Below are 18,828 nucleotides of genomic sequence, written 5' to 3'. Positions count from 1 at the left end.
CTGCTGAAAAATAGATATAGTTCATGGTGGAAGGATTAACAAATTTGAGAAGCAGATGCTCTGCAGGCAGATCCTATATGAATGTCTCCCCTAATACACTAACCTAAATCCCTTGGCCAGAGCCTTTTCTGGATCATCCACCAATTTAGCAGAGATCATCAGCCATGCTGGAGCATGAGGTGTCTTGTGAGATGACCAGACGGGAATGAGGCAGGGATTTCAAGTTTCCTTCCTACAGCTTTGACTTTATTTGTTTTCTACCTGGCTCTCCAAATTATCCTTTCATATATATGTATATAGGGCAACTAGTATTCTGCAGACACTAAATGCTAGTATAATCTAGGCAATAAATGAAAATCTGCAGAATATTACAGGCAGATATTACTTTCTGGCTGTACTATGACACATTATGAAGAGTGTTTTGATTTTTAAACATATGGCAGAGAGAGGATAAATGGTCAAGCCATAAAAGCATTTTCTGTCCAATTTGCAGAGGCTTTGATGCGTGGTGCAGATCAGGAAGAGCCAGATCTGCGACACTTAAGGCATGTCCAGTAACAGCACTACTTGTACTGAAGCACGTAATGAAACCGTCTGGCATGGGGAATTCCCAGCTGAACTCTGCTGAGTTCCTTATACCCACCCCTGCTCACAGTGTGGAAATCTGATGGCGGATATTAGATTTCGCCTCCTCTGGAGTGCTGAGAAAGGGGAACTCCCAAGATTTTGGAAGGATGGGTTTGCTGTTCCCATGTGGGAATCTGCCTCTCGTTATTCCCTGTAAATGAGCTCTCTATGTAAGCATCCATTGCTTGTGATTTAAGCTTGAGTAAAAATCTGTTTTGAGGACCACAGGGTGGAATTCTCAAGTTTTTTTTTCTGCGGAAGTCCTAGATGAAAAAGGATGTTTCCATTTTCTGTTTGTACATAATGAAGACAGCTATGTGCCAGAAGATGAATGTTCTCAGGAAGCATTGCAGGGTAATGGCTGAAGAAGCCTCTGGTTTTGTTTACATACCCTAAAATAAAGTTGTATGTCATCATCTTCTTGCCTAATTACAAATATTGGAGAGTAGATAATTAAACAATGCCAACAGATTTCTTAGTTAAAGTAGACCCAAAAGATGGCCTACCTAAAAGTGAGAAATCTCTTTCTCCGCTTTCATGGTCTGTGATCAGTGACAGAGAGCAGCCTGATACTGCTTTCTTGTGTTTTATTTTGAAGTTTCCCATTATATAAATATTTAACTCCTCTATAGAGATTCAGTTTTGTTGAGATACAGCTTGAAAAACTGAGATAAATATCGTTCAGAATACCTCACAAATTTATAGCCTGTGGGATATTCTGTAAAGAGACAAGAAATAAAATATTATGAACATTTGAAGTAAATATTTATCTCAGCTTTCTGTTGCAGGAAGAATGGGAGAGAACTTATTTGTGGTACCTAAAGCACTCCAATATTCAGTACACTATTTCTTATGAGGAAAAGCCTCATAACTCTTACATGCTTTGAGAGTGTTGTGGCTGCATTTTCAAGGGGAAGGTGAAATACCTAGGAACAATGTCCACTCAAATCTTGAGTTTACTCAAGGGGCTGATTCTCTTCTGAATCTAGAGTAACACACAGGGTGACCTGTGTGTTTGTTGCTGTTATTTAGTCCAAGTTTAGCAAACCCATCTATTCAGAAGGAGGAGGAGTGTCTGCCCTCTCTGATACAGGCTTCTGGGTCTGTGTGTATGTGAGTGCGATGACACAGGCTTGTGTAACTGTCTGAGGATGCTGAAAAACATGAGATACTGTGTGTATTGAGATTTAAGATCTTTCAGAGAGTGAAACATTCCTCCCTTCCGTTCGAAGAAGCAAACTGAGCGATAATGTTCAGCAATACTGCATCTGGCTTTCTGGATAGTCTCCGATTAGGGTACTCCGTGTTGTATGAAGGGCTGTAGTTATTTGTCAGTATCACATACACATTGTAGCCTGTTTCCAAAAAAAGAAAACAAACACCCAACCCCTGGCAGTGTCAAATTTACAGCAGATTAAAAAGCTAACAGATTGGAACAGACTTCTGGAGACCATTAGGCCAAGCCCGCAGCTCAGAGCAAGTTTAATTGGATCAGGTGGCTCACGGCTGTGTCCAGCTGAGTCTCAAACACCTCCAAGGACAGAAATGCCACAATCTCTCTGTGCAACCTGTTCCAGCGTTTGACCACCCTCGTGGTGAAAAATACTTCTTCTTATATCTAATCAGAATTTCCTGTGTTCCTCCTTGTGTCTGTTGCCTCTTGTCCTGACACCATGCACCTCTGAGAAGAGTTTGGCTCTGGCTTTCTGTATCCTCTGACCAGGTAGTTGCAGTCAGCACTGGAGTCACATCTGAGCCTTTCTTGCACTGGAGAGCCCAACCCTGGACAGACATTGCTCCAGATGTGGTCTCACAAGTATCGTATAAAGGAGAAGGATCACCTCCCTGGACCCACTGGCTTTCTTTGCCATGTAGGGTACATTGCTGGACAACTTGTTGTCCACCAGGACCCCAATTGTCCCCAAACCTGTGCTTGTGCATGGGGTTGTCCCACTCTGGGCGCGGGACTTGCATTCGCTTTTGTTGAACTTCATGAGGTTCCTGTTGGATCTGGTCCCTTTGAAAAACAGCCCTGCCTTGCAGTGTATTGTCTGCTCCCCCACTTCGGTGTCATCCACATAGTATAGATAAATGGCAAAGGAGTGCATCTAAATTATCTGAATTGGTTTTAAACCAGGGAGTTGAACAGGCTTGGAGGCTTCCTTTCAGACAGCAGAGTTAGACAATGCAAACTCACCTTGGATTATGGTGTGAAACCAAGACGAGATGTTCAGAGCAGCTGTGGAGCCCTTGTGGGGTTCTATGTTTCTGGCTTTAGTGCAGTCAAACTATTTTCACAAAGTAAAACAGATCTTGAAAGTTCAAAAGTCCTCTAGAGCACTAATTCCTGGGTACCTCTTTCTCTTGTAAATGAAATTTGCTCCAGTGCTAGCAGCCCCCACACAGCGTTGTGCATCACCAAACTTCTGCGGGGTGTTTTAAGCTGATGCTTCTCCAACTGCGGGGCACTTGCGAAAATATGGAAGAGTTGCTCCCTGGGGAAAGAGCTGTTCCTTGCTCTCAGCTCGAGCACACTGATTGTAGAGTGGAGGCTGGGAGCTCGAGTGGAAGAGGGAGTCAGGAGAGGGCATTGTAAGGCAAGGTGATTTGGGGAAAAATTGGATTAAGTGATCATAGACTCCTTGTGTCAGTTGAATTTGTTCCTCTCTCTGTCATAGTGAAGGTACACATTACCTGGCTTTTCCTGCTCCAGATCCCCAGTTTATGGTAAATTAGTGTATTGGACTGTTCTTCCAATGCTCTTGCGCTCTTCCAAATTGCAGGAAATTTATATAAGTGACGGCCTCGATCTTGCAAAGCGTTGGCCTTGATCCAAGAAAGCACTTCAGCCAGTAATTAATTTTCAACTTGCATACATAAAAGTTAAGTACGCGTTTAAGTGCTTGGCCAGAGCACTTGGTATCTTGCAGGCCTGAGCCCTCCGAGAAACTACTGGATCTGCTTTTTTTACTGTAATTCAGCCTGTCACATAAAAAGACGCCATAATCTTTCCCTCTCTACACCCACTTTCAGGAGACAAACATTGTTCTTGGATCAAAAGGGAAAAAAAAAGCCATTTTGAAAAAAAGAGTAATTAAGAGGACTGCCCCATGTTCAGAGTGCATGCTTGTGGTTAATGGGAACTTTTACTGCTGCTGAGTGGATCACTTAATCCTTTTATTTCTGTAGCTGGCATTTCCTACATTTTTTTTGCCAAACATCAATACCTTTATAAAGCAGTCATCTGTTTTTGATTTATAAAAATGTGTCATGAAACTCCAGCCAAGGGATCCAAAAGTTTTATAAATCGACAAGCTAGCTAGTCTTTAATTAGTGTAGGAGAAAAGTGGTTCTTTATTTGTTTTTGCTTCATTCGTGTAATTTATATGGAATAGCACTGGAAGAAGAAAAAGACTAGCACAACTGGTTTTACTTAGCTTAATGCACAGGCAAAATATTCTTCCAGTTACACAGCTAGAAAGAGAAAAAATCTGCAAAGCCACATATATTATCAGCTGAAATTTGCACCTTATAAACAAGATCTGGTTACTTGACCATGTCACTCAGAAGAAATCTGAGGCCAAAGCACCAAGGTGTTCACATATTTTTCTGTGTCCCAGAGGCCTTTGTTTCTTTTTGTAAGCCCTGCTATTCGTATTCTTTGTACAGACAACACAAGGAAAATGTTGTTCCAGTCCAGCTAAACATCCTTAGATGTTTGTTCAGGAAGCCTTCTCATTTTCCAAGGAAAGCAATACAGAGCGATATTGGAGAAATTGTAGCTCAAATAAATAAACATCCTCAGATTTTTGTTCAGGCAACCTTTTCTGTTTTCCATGGCAATAAATGCAGAGCAATGCTGGAAAAAGCCTAGCTCATCAGCATAGCCATCTCTCAGCTGTCTCTATTCATAACCCTTAGGGTCTCAAGAACAGACTCCTCTTGCCTAATGATAGACTTGCTAAGGAACTATTTAGAGATCCCAGGCAGATTTAACTTAGCAATATTTTAATTTCAAAGTATTAATTTAACTAAGTCGTAAGTGGATCTATAACAGCACTCATCCAGGAACATGCAAAGACTCTGTGGGTATTTTTAAGGAAATGCAAATGGTTTGGCGTCTCCACCCTACTGATGTGAGAGCAGGGTTGGTGAGATCAAATGTCCTGTCCCAGGTCAGTCAGTGCCTCAGAGACATGACTGGGGCCAGACATCCAGATGCTCACTGCAAATCCGGTGTTACCCTGAGAACATCCCATCCCATAGGGCATGTGACTTCCCAAGGACATCACTCAGAAGGTCTTTTGCAGTAGTTCATGCCTGGGGACACTTTTGCTATCTTGTCCTTCATGTATCTTTAACTCCTGGTGGAATGAATGGGGCAGAGTTTCATGTATTTGCCATAAAGAGAAATACTGAGAGGAAATGTACAGTAGGACTGGAGAACTTTACAAAATCTAGCGGTTATGACTCAACAGACAGAGCATGTGGCCTGCTCTGCTTGCCTTATAGCCAAAATAAAATACTTTTTTGCTCTTCAATGTGTGGGGTTGAGGAATGCACTGTTTTGGGGGTGTTTTTTGTCTTCACTGGAATCATTGTGTAATGCTCAGTATGACAAATCACCTAAATAGCTCACCAAACGGCAGACTCATTAAAGCCTATGTCCTCCCAAGTCCTGAGAATAACATATGGAAACAGCGATGGGCCGAGGAGATGCTGGGTATGCACACTGTGGAGAGGAGGCACTAGTGAATCATTTAGTCTTTGTTGAAAAGGTCAAGCTGGGGACTTTCACATCTCTTTAAAGTAGTTGAATCAGTGGGATGACCTCAACATGCGCTTACAGAACATTTCTTTCTTTTTTCCCTCCTTCCCTGTTCTGCAGGTCCCAAGGGAAGAAGGAGGAAGCTGTAATCTTACTGCGGGACTCTATTAAGTACGGTCCAGAGTTTGCAGATGCTTACTCAAGCCTGGCCTCGCTGCTAGCCGAACAGGTAACGGGCATCTCTTCAACTCTCATGCCTTCTGCACGTGTGTATACGCTGCTGCTGCAGCCGCGACACCTCCTGCACATCCCGATGGAGCATCCTCGCCTCGCACACGTGTGGTGGCAGGCCTGGGTCCACGGCTGTCTGCAGAGAGCTGTCGGGATGCTTTAGGGATGACTTTTTGAGGATAGGAGGCAACTCGTTGGCAGTGAGTAATCACACCCACATGATGTGGCTCTGAATTAAATGGCTGTTGAAGTTGTGAGTAAATATCCTCTCTGCAGCTCCCCATGTCTATAGCGAAGTCTTAATCCATCGCACCTTGAATGTTGTGACAGCAGAATAGGCGAGCACTTCCCCCTCAGACACACACGCCTACATAGATAACCTTGAGATTTCATAGTAAATCAAAGCTAGGAAATGTCAGAAACCAGGTGGCCTCTGCAGCCCAAATTCTGCCCCTTGCATGCACGCATCGGGATATGGCCCTTAATTACTGTGGTAGATGATCATGTACAGGAGGTGGGAAGGCTCGCTAGCTTTATGTTGCTCTTAATGAGCAGCTGTTCAATATTTTATTTAACCTCATTGTTCAATATGTGCCCCCAGGCCTTATTTACTGCGTATGGCTCAGGCTGTGCTCTGGAGGCAGGATTACTCATTTCCTCTTGGGCTTGTTCACCGTGCTCGTTACTTGGGGCTCTCCCTACTCTCTGTAGTTAGGTGATTTATTTCTGTAAGGTCCCTGTGAGGTGAAATGTTGTCCCCATGGAGGAAGAGGGAAATTGAGGCACAAGATGCTTGAGTTCACAAGAAGCCACACCGCGTGGGTGCCCATGTCAAGAGCACCAAGCCCTGCTTTTTGCCACGTCTGCAGCTGCAGATGAGGAATTCTTGCTTCGGGCAGTGCTCCCACAGGCTGCAGCCACAACCAGTGGCCCCAGTCTGGGGCTGCAGGGGCGGGTGACGAGGTCTTCATAACTGCACAGCTCCAGCACACCTCCGCAAACCTTTTAAAAACTGTTTTTTTTTTTCTCCCCCAAGTTCCAAATCTAACTGTTCCATAGCACGGGGTGCTAAAGATTTCTTAAAAAGGTTGCCAAATGCAAATACAGACAAAGCAAAAGGGTATCATCTTTCACTGTTTTCCATTAATCTGGTTAGGGAAATCTTCTGTCCGTAAGGGAAGTTGATAACTTTCAGCAAAACTATAAGCAAAGGTCTTGTTCTGGTTTAGGCTTCTTTAATGATGTAGGCACTCTGCAAAATTGACCTATGATATATATGGGTTACTGAAAGGTGTGCTGTTTTATTTTCCCTTTAAGCAACTTTCGGATATTTAAATCTTATCATTGATATCAGCTGCAGGAACCTAGAAATATAGGATATGAATTAAAAGAAGAACCTTATTAAATGGGAACTGTGTTTTGAATAAGCCCGTCAATGAAGAGTCTCCTGCAAGTATAGGAAATGAGTCCTCTGCAGTAATACCTGGTTTTAATATTAATTGAAATTATTAATTAGAACCATTGATTGTAAGGTCAACAGAGAAATAAAACCATTATAGAGTCCCAAGGCCTTCTGCCCAAAGCAAATGCCATTAGTAAGTCCAGCAATAATTCATCTACTTTTATGTATAGATCGTTCATCCTCTTGTGACTTGAGTAAGTGGTAGGGAATATAGATAGTTAGCGCAATTTCCTCAGATAACAGTGATTTCCTGCAGGCTTTTAACACCTTCTCATGTTCAGCCACAGTAGATGATGACCTGGTCGTGCGGCTCCTGCCTCTCACACCCATCCCAGTGACCGTGGTAGGGGCTGTGCTACAAATACATGCTGCTTCACGTGGCTACGAGCTGCAGAATCACACCCTAATGCTGTGCGCCTCCTGGAAGGGTACGGGCAGTAATTTTGACATCTTCAGCCCAAAGGATGATGACAGGACCCTGTTTTTCACTTTGGAGTTTTCCTCTTTGTCCAAGCAATAGTTTCCAAAATGGCTAAAAGTTACAAACCTGTTTTTCTGTCTACTTGTGGCCCACAGCTCTTGGGGTATCTCCGATGCCAGGCAGTACACAGTGATCTGCATGGACAGTATTGCTGTATAGCTTTGGGGAAGGGAGCCCAAACTGGTTCCCTCTTGCTGGGATGTGATAGAAAGGGGCTGAAGTGCCAGAAGTGGCACATTAAAGTAACTCATATGAGGTGACCATGCCCATGGTAAACTGCTGCTCCTCCAGCTTTGCTCTAAGGCTAAGAAGGAGGGAAACACGTGGAAGTGGCTCAGTGAAATAGCGTGGAGATTGTCATAGTCGGTCCCACATAGTGTGTTCCCTCCTATCTTAAAGGCGATGAATCCGAAATAGGGCTTAGGAGTCCTTTCCTCCCCCAGCTGTAAAAAATGCTCCTGAGAGGAATGTCTCATGTGCCAGGGAATTAGCCTGTAACTCAGTGTAATTGCCCTTTTCTCTCCTTGATAGTCGATTCTGAAGCCAGAGCTGACATAGAGAGAAAACACTGCCACGTTGTATAAAAGTTTGGATTGTTTGTGCCTTTTATAAATGCTTGCCCTTCTTACTGCTCTTTCTGCTTGGTCTCATAACTCGGTCACAATGTGTTGTTATTTTCCTTGTTTCCCATGATCGCTGCAGTGGTGCTAATATCAGAAATCAAACATTTTTGTTTGCCATTCCCACACCACTCCTGTGGCGCTGCTTCCCCGGGATTTGCCCCGATGCACTTTGACAGCACCTTCTTCCCAGCTCTTGCAGTTTCTTCAGCCATCTCCTGCTACTTGATGGCTCTCTTCAGGCCCTAGTTTCTGGATTCAAGTGATTTGTGTGTGTGTGCCTAACAGCCTACACTAAGAAGAAACTTTTTAACCTGCTTAGCTGCAGAGGAGAGCCTACTCAGGCAAAACCAGACTGAAAAACCAAGCTGTAAAAAAACCCAAACTTAAAAACCCTGGAGTTCAACTGAGAGATTCTCACATGCATAATTTTTTTAATATCATAAAAATCTCATACATTTTTTAAGCCAATTTTCTGAATTCTGTGAGGTTGATGAATGTTTCATGAAGGTCTGGGAGTGGCATTATTAAGTGTTAATGAGAATCAAGCCTTGATGAACTTACAGCATTTCTCCCAAGAAGAGGAGAGGCTGTGAGGCAGAAAGCTCTGGCAGGGAAAGCTCTGGCACAAAAAGTTGGGCCCACCCTTCCCAATTTCTGACCATGCTTAATGAAAACACTTTGTTAGAGAAATCATCCCAGACTGCGCTGAGCCTGAGGCATGCAGGGTCAGGATGTTAGATGCCAAAAAGGCAGTGCAACCATGATAAAAATGCTAAAATTGCTCAATATCAGTGACTGTGAATGTTTTGACATGGGACACTGCTAATCCCATGTGCTAACACAGCCCTTCCTTGCGTGAAAGATCAGGTTTATGATCAGTAAATAAAATGAAGAAAACTGACATACGTGCACACAAAGCCACATTCCTTGGCTGAAAATTAAGCTTAGAGGAAAAGAAATTAATACAGAAAGCTTTGCAAATATGCTTGTTAATATCTCAGTGACACAGATGCTTTCTCAAAAAATTACTCTTCGTTTTAGACAGTTCTGACAATCACTACACTTTTCCTGACCCTGCAGGATAATGATGTCAGATTCACATAAATATATCCAAAATGTCCAAACTCAAGCACTTTTTAAAAATGTGTTTCTGTGTTTTATCACACACTATCTTTTCTGCTGGCTGACCTTTATCATATAAATGTGAAAGCACTTAACCACAACAAACCTTGTGCTTTCATCAAGTCATAGTCTTCCAATGCATTTAATTCCAGTTCTCCAGCTCTGAAACAGGAGGTGAGAAAGGAGTCCACACACTTAAGCAGCTACAGAGCAAAAGCTGCCATCGAATTCACCTTTTAAATCCAGAGAAAGCCCCAGAGGCTCCAGGATTTGCAGGACTTGAGGAGAGGAGAGGCCACAGCTGGGAATGAACCCACCTCTCATTTCAATGTGGATTCAGCTCCTGAGAAGGAGGTCTGCCTCGGTGGCTCCAGGCTTTCCTCGGCAGAGACCCAGGCAACTGATTTCACTTGGAAGCATCATCAGGAGGCCGTGGGGTTTTTCGCCGTAGGGTTGTGCCACTTCATGGAAGGGGAAGATTTGGAAAAAGCGTCTTTGGTGCTGGAGGCTTGCCTGGCACGCTCTGCACCATGCTTGTCTCCGCTGTGCACAGCCTCCTTCCATAAATACACCCGACAGCAAGGCTCTGAGGTTAGAGGGCAAGGAAGACAGTGATAACCCAAGCTAGCAAACATGCAGGCAGCGGGCATGCACTGCCTGGCTGGAGGGAAATGGAAACCTTATTAAGTTGCTGTTTGATCCAAATGAGACACCTTATTTTCCTTTCAGGACTGGGCTGCCCATAGCTCAGGCTAGACAGAGCCCAGCCAGTGAGACACTTTCTGTAGGCAGGGTGTTCCCAAAGAAAAGATCCCTATCTTCCAAAAATGCTCAGCACCAACAAACCTCCTTGAAATCTATGCAGAATGGAAGGGCTCAGCGCATCTGGGAATCGGAGCAGTGGCACGTCCCGTCAATCCCACTGAGCTACATCTCACATGTTGACAATGCCTGGTTTTAATCTGTATCTGTCAGATTTTTCCCACTCTTTCATTTCCCCCATCCTCCTCCAGCTTCCCTCATCCCCCTACACAAGCTCCTCATGCCCCAGCCCTCATGCATGCCAAGCTTTCGTTCCTTGTATTTTCCCTGCTGCTTAGCAAACGAACAGCAGAGCTCCGGAGGGGAAAAGTTAGCCAGCGAGATGCTCATTAAACAAATAAATTATAATATATCAGCTCCCAGATGACAGATAGTTCTCAATAGAACCACCACAACCCCCCTCACCCTGCGTTTCCCGGCTGAATGCATGCCCAGCTGGGGCTCGCTGACATTGCACACAAGCCACCTCCTTTTCCAGCTGTCATTTTAGTTTCACAGGTAGCTCCCAATTGGGAATGTATGGGGGAAAGCTCTCTGAACTGCTCTGGGGTACCAGACAGCAGCTGTATATCACATCCATGCCATGGGGTCTAAAATTTTGGCTGCTTAGAAGGCGGGGTGGGCTGGCACCCGGAGCTCCCTCCCATGCAGCGAGGGATTTGTCACAAAATGCAGGTATGCGGCCAATGGTGCTGACACCCTTTCTGCCACGGCTAAGAAATCTCCTTCTCTTTTAAGGAACGGCTTAAGGAAGCGGACGAGGTCTATAAGGCTGGCATAGAGAATTGTCCAGAGAGCTCCGATCTGCATAACAACTACGGTGTTTTCTTGGTTGATACCGGTAAGTGAGAAGGAGCAAGGGATTTTCCCCTCTATGCCTTATTAGGTTTGATTTGTTTTATTCACCAGTACACGTCTAAAAGGGTGTCAAAAGCTTCCAAAGGAATAGATGTGCCTCCACTGTAGCCTGGAAATAAATATCCCTGCGCTGCTGAGATGGCACAGTGCACTGAAATTCGTAATCAATGCAGGCACTGTGCGGCAGTGGCATTCAGCCCAGCTGGTTCCTTCAGTGTTCCTCACCATCTTTGCACAGGCAGTTGTCCTCTTCAATTTGAGCTGGGCAGCACCCTGACAATACCGCCGTTTCTCCAGGAAAGCTTGGCCACATGAAACCAAATCCCAGGCACACAAGTGGATCATCATGGTCTTTGGAGCACTTGCAGCTCTACTTGGTGACAAAGCAGCTCTTTGACTGTAAAAGTTGAGTGCCACCGCTGTAAAAACAAACAGGGCTTTTAAACTTCAATCATCTGTGAAAACAAAACCTAGGATACTGTGGGGTGAACTGATTTCTCAGGAGCTCTGTAATGACATCCAAAGCCTTTATTTTCTGGGCTTCTGGTTCCAACTTCTCTGGACTCAGGCACTTCCTGGCATCCACATAACAACAACAAAAAATGCCGCTGCAATCGTCACCTTTTATTGACAGCTATATATGCAAGGCCGAGTTTGACAAATGACTTGTGGAAACCAAACTACTGTCACACTCCAGTCTCTCCAGAGCAGAGCTGAGACTCAGTGATGAAATGTCGTAGACTTAAAGTGTGTGGTTGCTACCCACTCTGCCCCTTTCACACCATGCCCGGCTCTGGTGGCGCTTGGGAAGAAAGGATGATGTCGTCCATCAGTCTGCAGCTGGCTGTCCTGCCTCTGAGCTGATGCTCAGCCATCACTCTTCTGTAGTACGAGTGTGAAATAAATATGAAGCCAAAATGGGTATTCATAATGAAAAAAGACATCATGTCATTAGCACAGAGGTTGAGGTTATGAATTTGTGCCCTGGCAAAATTCTAGCTTGCAAATAATAAAAATTCCTCAGTAATTTCACTCTGACATTGTACTCATCTTTGCTTCCCAACCCAGATAAACTGTCCTATTCCTGCCAAAAATTGTGATTCAAACGCAGTGCAGTTCACTTTCTATTTTTTGCACTTGTGTTTTCTGCCAAAGTCAAAACTAACTTTTCCTGGTTTACTCCTACACTTCCCTACACATAAACAACAGGAAGAAAACCCCACTGACTTTTTGATCCTTCGGGCACAATGTGTAAATAACCCTCCTGGAGACATGACAAGGCGCGAAGGAAGTGGCTGGTAGCGAGCCCGTCACAGGCTGCGCTCTTCCCTGGCGGGCACAGGGAGATGCTGTGAAGCACCACTCCAATTAACTTGCAGGATTTGGTGCAACAAGCCTCCAGCATGTGTCAGCTCTGGGCAGCTGTTACTCCAGACAGCTCTGCAGTGGTCACAGACACTCAGTGTGTCTCCCTTAATGGTGCCCATGACCCCTGTGTGTTGAGTGGGGGAGGCACTGGCTGACTTAAGGGCTGAGGTGCGTGCCCAGCTGCTTCCCAGGATGGTTTGTAGATAAGATTTGCAAAAACATCTGTCTGCTTAGCGGTGCTAGAAGATTGAGGCCACTGCTGGATGTTTTGAAAGAGCCCTGCCCTGAAAAATATGTCATTGACCCTGAATGAATCTTAAGTGCTTCTAAATCTTCCTGCAGATGTCCCTCCTCTCTCCTGTAAAGGAGACATGGAGAAATGTCAATGATACTTTAATGTTGCGCAGATAGTCTCAGGAAAACCAAAATAAATCTGAAAAGCTGTGAAAATTAGATTCCCACAGCAGTATGTTCAGTGCCCCAACAAGCTCAGGCTGTTTTCAAGTTCTGCTTTCCAACTAGAAACGGAATTAAATACATTGTGAAGTGATTTGGCTTAAAAACTGTCAATACTCAAAGGCTTGGTTGGTGGACAAAGATCCGTGAGTCCTGGTTTTCATCAGGAGATTTAGAGGTCTAGAACTGCAAACCAATTAAATAAGCACTGAGGTTAAAAATACGATATTCACGTTGCTGAAACGCTGGAACTCTATACTGTGTCCCATTAATTTATTTAGCAGGTAATCAGTTCGCCCTGCCTGAGGAAAGCACTGCAAGGTCCTTGTTGAGGAAAGCCATTATTTAGCTAAATAAAAATATACCGTTAGAAAGAGAACTCTAGACTTTTGGGATAGTGTTCTGGCACCTTTCTTTTTGCGTGGTGGTGTGTTTTGTTGTGCTGGGTGATGTCATGGACTGCGGGACCTTTCGCCTGCAGACGTTTTCGCACAGCGAAGCAGTGCCACCCAATGGCACCTCGGCAACACAGAGATGGTGCTTACGTGCTCCGAAATCGGCTCCTGGTCTGGGATTTACTGCCCCGAGGTGGGAATTAGCTGGTCACTGGCACCTTCTCTCATTCCCATTGAGCAATGCACGGAGGCTGATCAAGGCCAGTGCAACAGAGGTGGAAGGAACAGTCGTTGTCTGGAAGGAGCTGAAAATATTTGCAGCTCTGCTGGGGTTGTGGGGAATACTGGGTGGCTTGTTCTCCCTGTCTCCAGTGAGCCAGGGTGGAATGGTGCTCTCCCAGGAGATGGGACGTGTGCTGCAAACCCCTCTCTGGGGTGGGCTCTGTCCTTAACATGGGGGGTTTGTTGCCCCTGCCCCCGCATCATGATAGGAGGGTACTTTCAGTCAGCAGTCTTCTTCTGGATACTGGAGCTGAAATCCTAATTTGGACAGCAATTTTTTAATCTATAGAAAGGCTGGGGCAGGATTTCTTTCTCAAAATGGTTCTCCCACACAGAGCAATAGCTGAAAGAACACCCAGAGCATTACTGCGTGCTGAATTTGCGGTGGCATTTTTCTGAGGCAGCAGCTTAATGGTTGTTCTCTTCTCCAGGAGCTCCCGAGCGAGCCGTGTCCCACTACAGGCAGGCCATCCGCCTGAGCCCCGCTCACCACGTGGCCATGGTGAACCTGGGCAGGCTTCACCGCTCCCTGGGGCAGAACAAAGAGGCTGAAGTGTGGTACAAGCGGTAAGAATTTGGGATGGGAAACAGAGGTTTCCCTCCTCCCAAGCCCATATAGCTTGTCTCTCTAAACCACCTCTGATACGTGAATCTGTCAGTGCATGTTTGGGTTTTCACCCATTCCTTCCCCATCTTTTCGAAACTAGGTTTACCTTTGCTTGTTTGGCTATTTTTGGGGAATGCCTGGAAAGGCAGCATGGACTCAGGTGGTGTTGACTTCCCAAGCCCCCAGGATGGACACAGTGCTGCTTTTGGCTGAGGGATGCTCTAACAACAAAGCCAGAGGTTTCTCGGTGACATGAGCAGGTTCTTAGCACCAGTAGAAGCCATAACTGCCATATGGCCTAGGACCAAACCCTTTCCAGCAGTATGCCAGTAAGCAGGCTCTGACTCCCAGTATGTAGCAGGGTGGACCCTCTGGGGTTTTTTGCCTCCTTTTTTGCCTCCTGATTTGTGCTTGCACTCCCTGGGCTCTGCCACTGTCAGCTATTGCCACCCGTGCTGCGTGCTCGTGCTCATGCGCGCTTTGGAGCTGGCCCTCTCTCCTCAGATGGCTGGAGGGATTGCTGCTGTGAGCATGCAACATCCCTGGGATGTTAAATTTGTGCTTTCAAATTTCCCAAATTTCAGGGCACTGAAGGTATCCCGGAAGGCTGAAATCCTGTCCCCACTGGGGGCTCTGTATTACAACACGGGGCGATATGAAGAAGCTTTGCAGGTTTACAGAGAAGCAGCATCACTGCAGCCTTCAAACAAAGAGATCCGACTGGCGCTGGTGAGTTGGGGCAAGCTCGGCCAGGGCAGGGCTGCAAAAGTGGAGTGGGATGGCTATGTTAGCGTCAGTGTTGCCCAAGGCTCAGAGCTTGGTTCTACCTCCACACCGGCCATCCAGCGACCAGCTCTCCCGTCCTCCTTGTTTCTTCCTCACTGCTCCCAACCTCAGACCCATGTCTCAGTCACTGCCTTTCCAGCTGAGTAGGACTTGGCATAGAGATCTGATCTGCCCCTTACTTGCTAGGAGGGGTTAATCCTTCCACCTTTCCTTGAAGTGCCTCAACACCACCAGTGGGAGAATCAGGAGCCCAGCACCAGCCACTGGGTGTAGCATTGGGTATTAAAAAAGGGCTGACCTTTTTAAGATCATAACCCTTTATAACGTGGCTCCATAGGCTCAGGTTTTAGCAATGATGGGGCGGACGAAGGAAGCCGAAAAGATGACAAACCATATTCTCAACGAGGATGCAGAGTGTCTGGAGTGCTACCGTCTTCTGTCAGCCATCTACAGCAAGCAGGAGCACTATGCCAAGGTACCGTGGCCATGGAGTACCCTTGTCCCGAGGTCTCACACACAGAGCTCAGTTTTAATTTTATGTTCTGTCTTTCCAGAGACAAGTCACATGCCTTAGTGCACATCTAGTAGATTCATTTTTTCACTAAAACCTTCTGTTTATCTAGGTACTGGGACTGAAGCTAGGCAGCGTGATTTTCTTACTACTTACTGCTCCTTCTGCTGTCAGACCCACTGCCCATCAGCCACAGGCATCTAAAAAACACATTTCCACATGTGTTAACACTGTGGGACACACAAGGGAAGGAGGAAGATGACTGTTATGCTGGGAGGCCCTAGTTGTGAGGAGAGTATGAGAAGTGAAAGGCGCAGAATACGGTACCAAAATGTCCTCTTGCTCTTTCACAGGCACTTGAAGCTATAGAAAAAGCTCTTCAGCTAAAACCAAAGGATCCAAAAGTCATATCAGAGCTCTTTTTCACTAAAGGAAACCAGCTAAGAGAACAGAATCTCCTTGACAAGGCTTTCGAGGTACGACTGCTCTAAGCCCTACGGACAGTTTTGTAGGTTAAAAGATAGAGTCAGCTCATTGCATCTAATACTCCCTGGTGCATGCACCCTGGCTGTTGTCCTTGGGAGCTCAGCAGTACAGCTAAAGCTATGGGGCAGCTAACTTTGCCAGACTTTGTAACTTTTTTCCTCATTCCTGTGTGGAAATACAGCTCCCTGCTCTGAGAGGTTAAGTACAGAGTTGTCATGGGATTATGGAGAAACCTAGGCATCTTCTCATTGACCAGACCCTTGGTCCATCCAGACCCAGCCTCTCTTGCTGGCGATGACCAACTCCACGTGGCTCAGCCAGAAGCTGTTATATATAACCACATTGTTATATCTCACCTCATTACCAAATAGCTGAGAGTTTGGCTTATCCTGTGGAGCAGGAGGCTTGATAGCTCAGAAATTATGTTAGCGTTAAATAATCACACAGAATATTGTTATTGGGACAGTTCTGCATATTCTCAATATCCCTAGAGGTGTCTAATCCTGATTTAAATCTTTTCCTGTTGTGACACCATAAAAACAGTGCTGTTTGACAGAGTTTAGAAGGTCTCCTTGCTTTTTCTCCCATGCACATTGGCAGAAGCAGTGGGGAGAGATAGGGCTGCCCTCAGGTCCTTGTAAAACCTCCACACAGGTGGCTGTAGCAGCTCCAAATTAAAGCCTTGCAGATAATCCCTTCCTTATCCCTGGAAGTGTTTAAGACTAGGCTGGATGTGGCTTTGAGCAACCTGCTCTAGTGGAGGTGGCCCTGCCCATGGCAGGGGGGTTGGAACTTGATGATCTTTAAGGTCCCTTCCAACTCTAACCATTCTATGATTCTATGATTCTATGATAAGGAGCTTCACAGCCCACACATAGCTTGTGAGTGGCAGGCACCTGCCCGGGGAAATGACCCTGATGTGCAGGAGACCCCAGTGGGGCAGGGTGGCAGGGAGGGGGTCGCAGGGGTTGGTGTGGCTCCTTGTGTGGCACCGTGGGCAGGGAAAACCTGCGAGATGAGATCAGCAGTGAAGCAATATGTTATGCTGCCTATGCTGGAAAGAAACTGAAATTCAGTTTGTGAATTGTATATGAGAAGCATTTGAAATTATTTTTTAAGCGGATTCAGGGGAGAGGAAACTTAGTTTCTCCTGCCCAAGCAGCAGCGCTTTTGTTTGAAGACTGAGACTCTTAACCTAAAAATGTTTCGTATTTATGTAGAGCTATAAACGCGCTGTGGAGCTCAACCCAGACCAAGCGCAGGCCTGGATGAATATGGGAGGCATTGAGCACATCAAGGTAATGGCAGTCTTGCTTTTCCTTCAGCTGTAAACTGCAGAAACTACTACCCAGGGCAGGAAGCTAAATTTGTTTCAGACTGCCAAGAGCTGTGTGTTTGTGAACAGTGAGTGTCCCTGACATATTTATCCAAAGAGGAGGAAGGTCTGTCCATCCCAACTAGTATTTCCCAATCAGGTTGCTCGGAAATATGTATCCTGTAATGCAAATCCCATATTTGTAAGAGGGCAGGCTGCAAGGAGCAACCTGCCCATCTCTAAAGTTTTCCAGCTTCAATTGTTGACCTACCTTAAAAAATGTCACCGTGAGTTGACTTTTAAGATTCCTCTCTGCATAATTAATTTAATAAAGATGTCTAGTGCAGAATACTAGCATGAAATTATGGAAAATAGACAGCCCACCCTGTGTTTGCTTATCTTTTTGAATACTTTAGCATATCATTATGATTTGGGTCTTAAAAAAGTCACATTGTGTGATATCCTCGAACTATCCTATTACTGAGTAAAATTAACTCTTCTGGTACAACGTAACAGAAAAATGTAAATCTACTTCTTGCCATGTGTATTTGATCAAATTTAGGCTAATGGCACTTGATGATCCATCTCATAATGAAGAAAAATTCCTATTACCTAACAATATCAAGGTTTATAAACTCTTTTTCCTTTGTATTACCATCTTCACCATTCCCAAGGAATGCACTTTCTATGTCAGGGAATGCAAATGAGATCTGTCACTCATTTTCTTTGTAGGGAAGCTACATCACTGCCCGTGGCTACTATGAGAAGGCCTTACAGCTGGTTCCAAACAGCAAGTTGCTGAAAGAGAATCTGGCCAAACTGGATCGCTTGGAGAAACGGTTTCAGGAAGTCCAGGAGAAAGACCAAACATAGCATTCAGTCACCAGTGGAAAGAAACTCGTGCCCCTTGGAGAAAAATATGGTGGAAGCCTATTGCTCGACGTGATGTTGAAGGAACTTTGATAGGACTCAGAATTACAGAAGGCAAATTTTGAATGCATGCTTATGTTTGACCAAAGTTACAGGAGACACTTGGGCTGGGACATGCTGGAGAATGAATGAAAACCTTCCTATAATCAGGATTTATGTTTAGGCTGACCCATTTTAATCACACCTGGAGCGTGGGTGGGACACGTACCTTCAATATCTTGGTTATCACTGGGGAAACCATGGAGACAAAGCACTCATCCATTGCAGTGAGGGTGAAGTAGCACCTTCTGTAACTCAACACAGGCTCATGTCCACATAAAGTACCACCGATGGGCTTCATTGCAAGTGCTGCCAGGTCCTTCTGAACCAGGAAAGATGGTCATAATGGTCACATAAAAAGGTTTCAAGGGGTTAATATTGAGGAAATGGTGGCTGCTTTTGCAGCTCTAAACGTGACTTGAAAATTACTCTAAAGAAAGGGAAAACAGTATCTGAATATCACTCTAGAAGGATGATTCTACAAGTAGGACAAATGGTCCTTTGAGGGAAAACCTCAGTTGAATGTTTTACTCATAAGATAGCCATTTTGTAATAATTCAGGTTCATGATATCAGTATTGTCAAATATCATATGGCTTTACCCTTTGCCCTCTCCCTCCGGGCCAAATAATTATTACTCTGAAAAAAATGGAAGCATCC

General features: G+C 45.1%; 1 protein-coding gene across 1 annotated transcript in view; it reads left to right on the top strand.

Moving 5' to 3' along the window:
* TMTC1 (transmembrane O-mannosyltransferase targeting cadherins 1) overlaps positions 1-18,073 on the top strand; it is a 144,623-nt gene extending 126,550 nt beyond the window's left edge. Inside the window, exons 13-20 of the mRNA XM_074168877.1 lie at positions 5,516-5,624; positions 10,875-10,977; positions 13,927-14,062; positions 14,687-14,831; positions 15,226-15,363; positions 15,753-15,875; positions 17,106-17,183; positions 17,933-18,073. Coding sequence (XP_074024978.1) covers positions 5,516-5,624; positions 10,875-10,977; positions 13,927-14,062; positions 14,687-14,831; positions 15,226-15,363; positions 15,753-15,875; positions 17,106-17,183; positions 17,933-18,073 — 973 coding nt within the window. The remainder of the gene's footprint in view (positions 1-5,515; positions 5,625-10,874; positions 10,978-13,926; positions 14,063-14,686; positions 14,832-15,225; positions 15,364-15,752; positions 15,876-17,105; positions 17,184-17,932) is intronic.
* The last annotated feature ends 755 nt before the right edge of the window (positions 18,074-18,828 follow it).

Source organism: Numenius arquata, chromosome 2 (genome assembly GCF_964106895.1).
Source record: "Numenius arquata chromosome 2, bNumArq3.hap1.1, whole genome shotgun sequence".
NCBI lineage: Eukaryota > Metazoa > Chordata > Aves > Charadriiformes > Scolopacidae > Numenius > Numenius arquata.
This window is presented reverse-complemented; position numbering and strand designations above follow the sequence as displayed.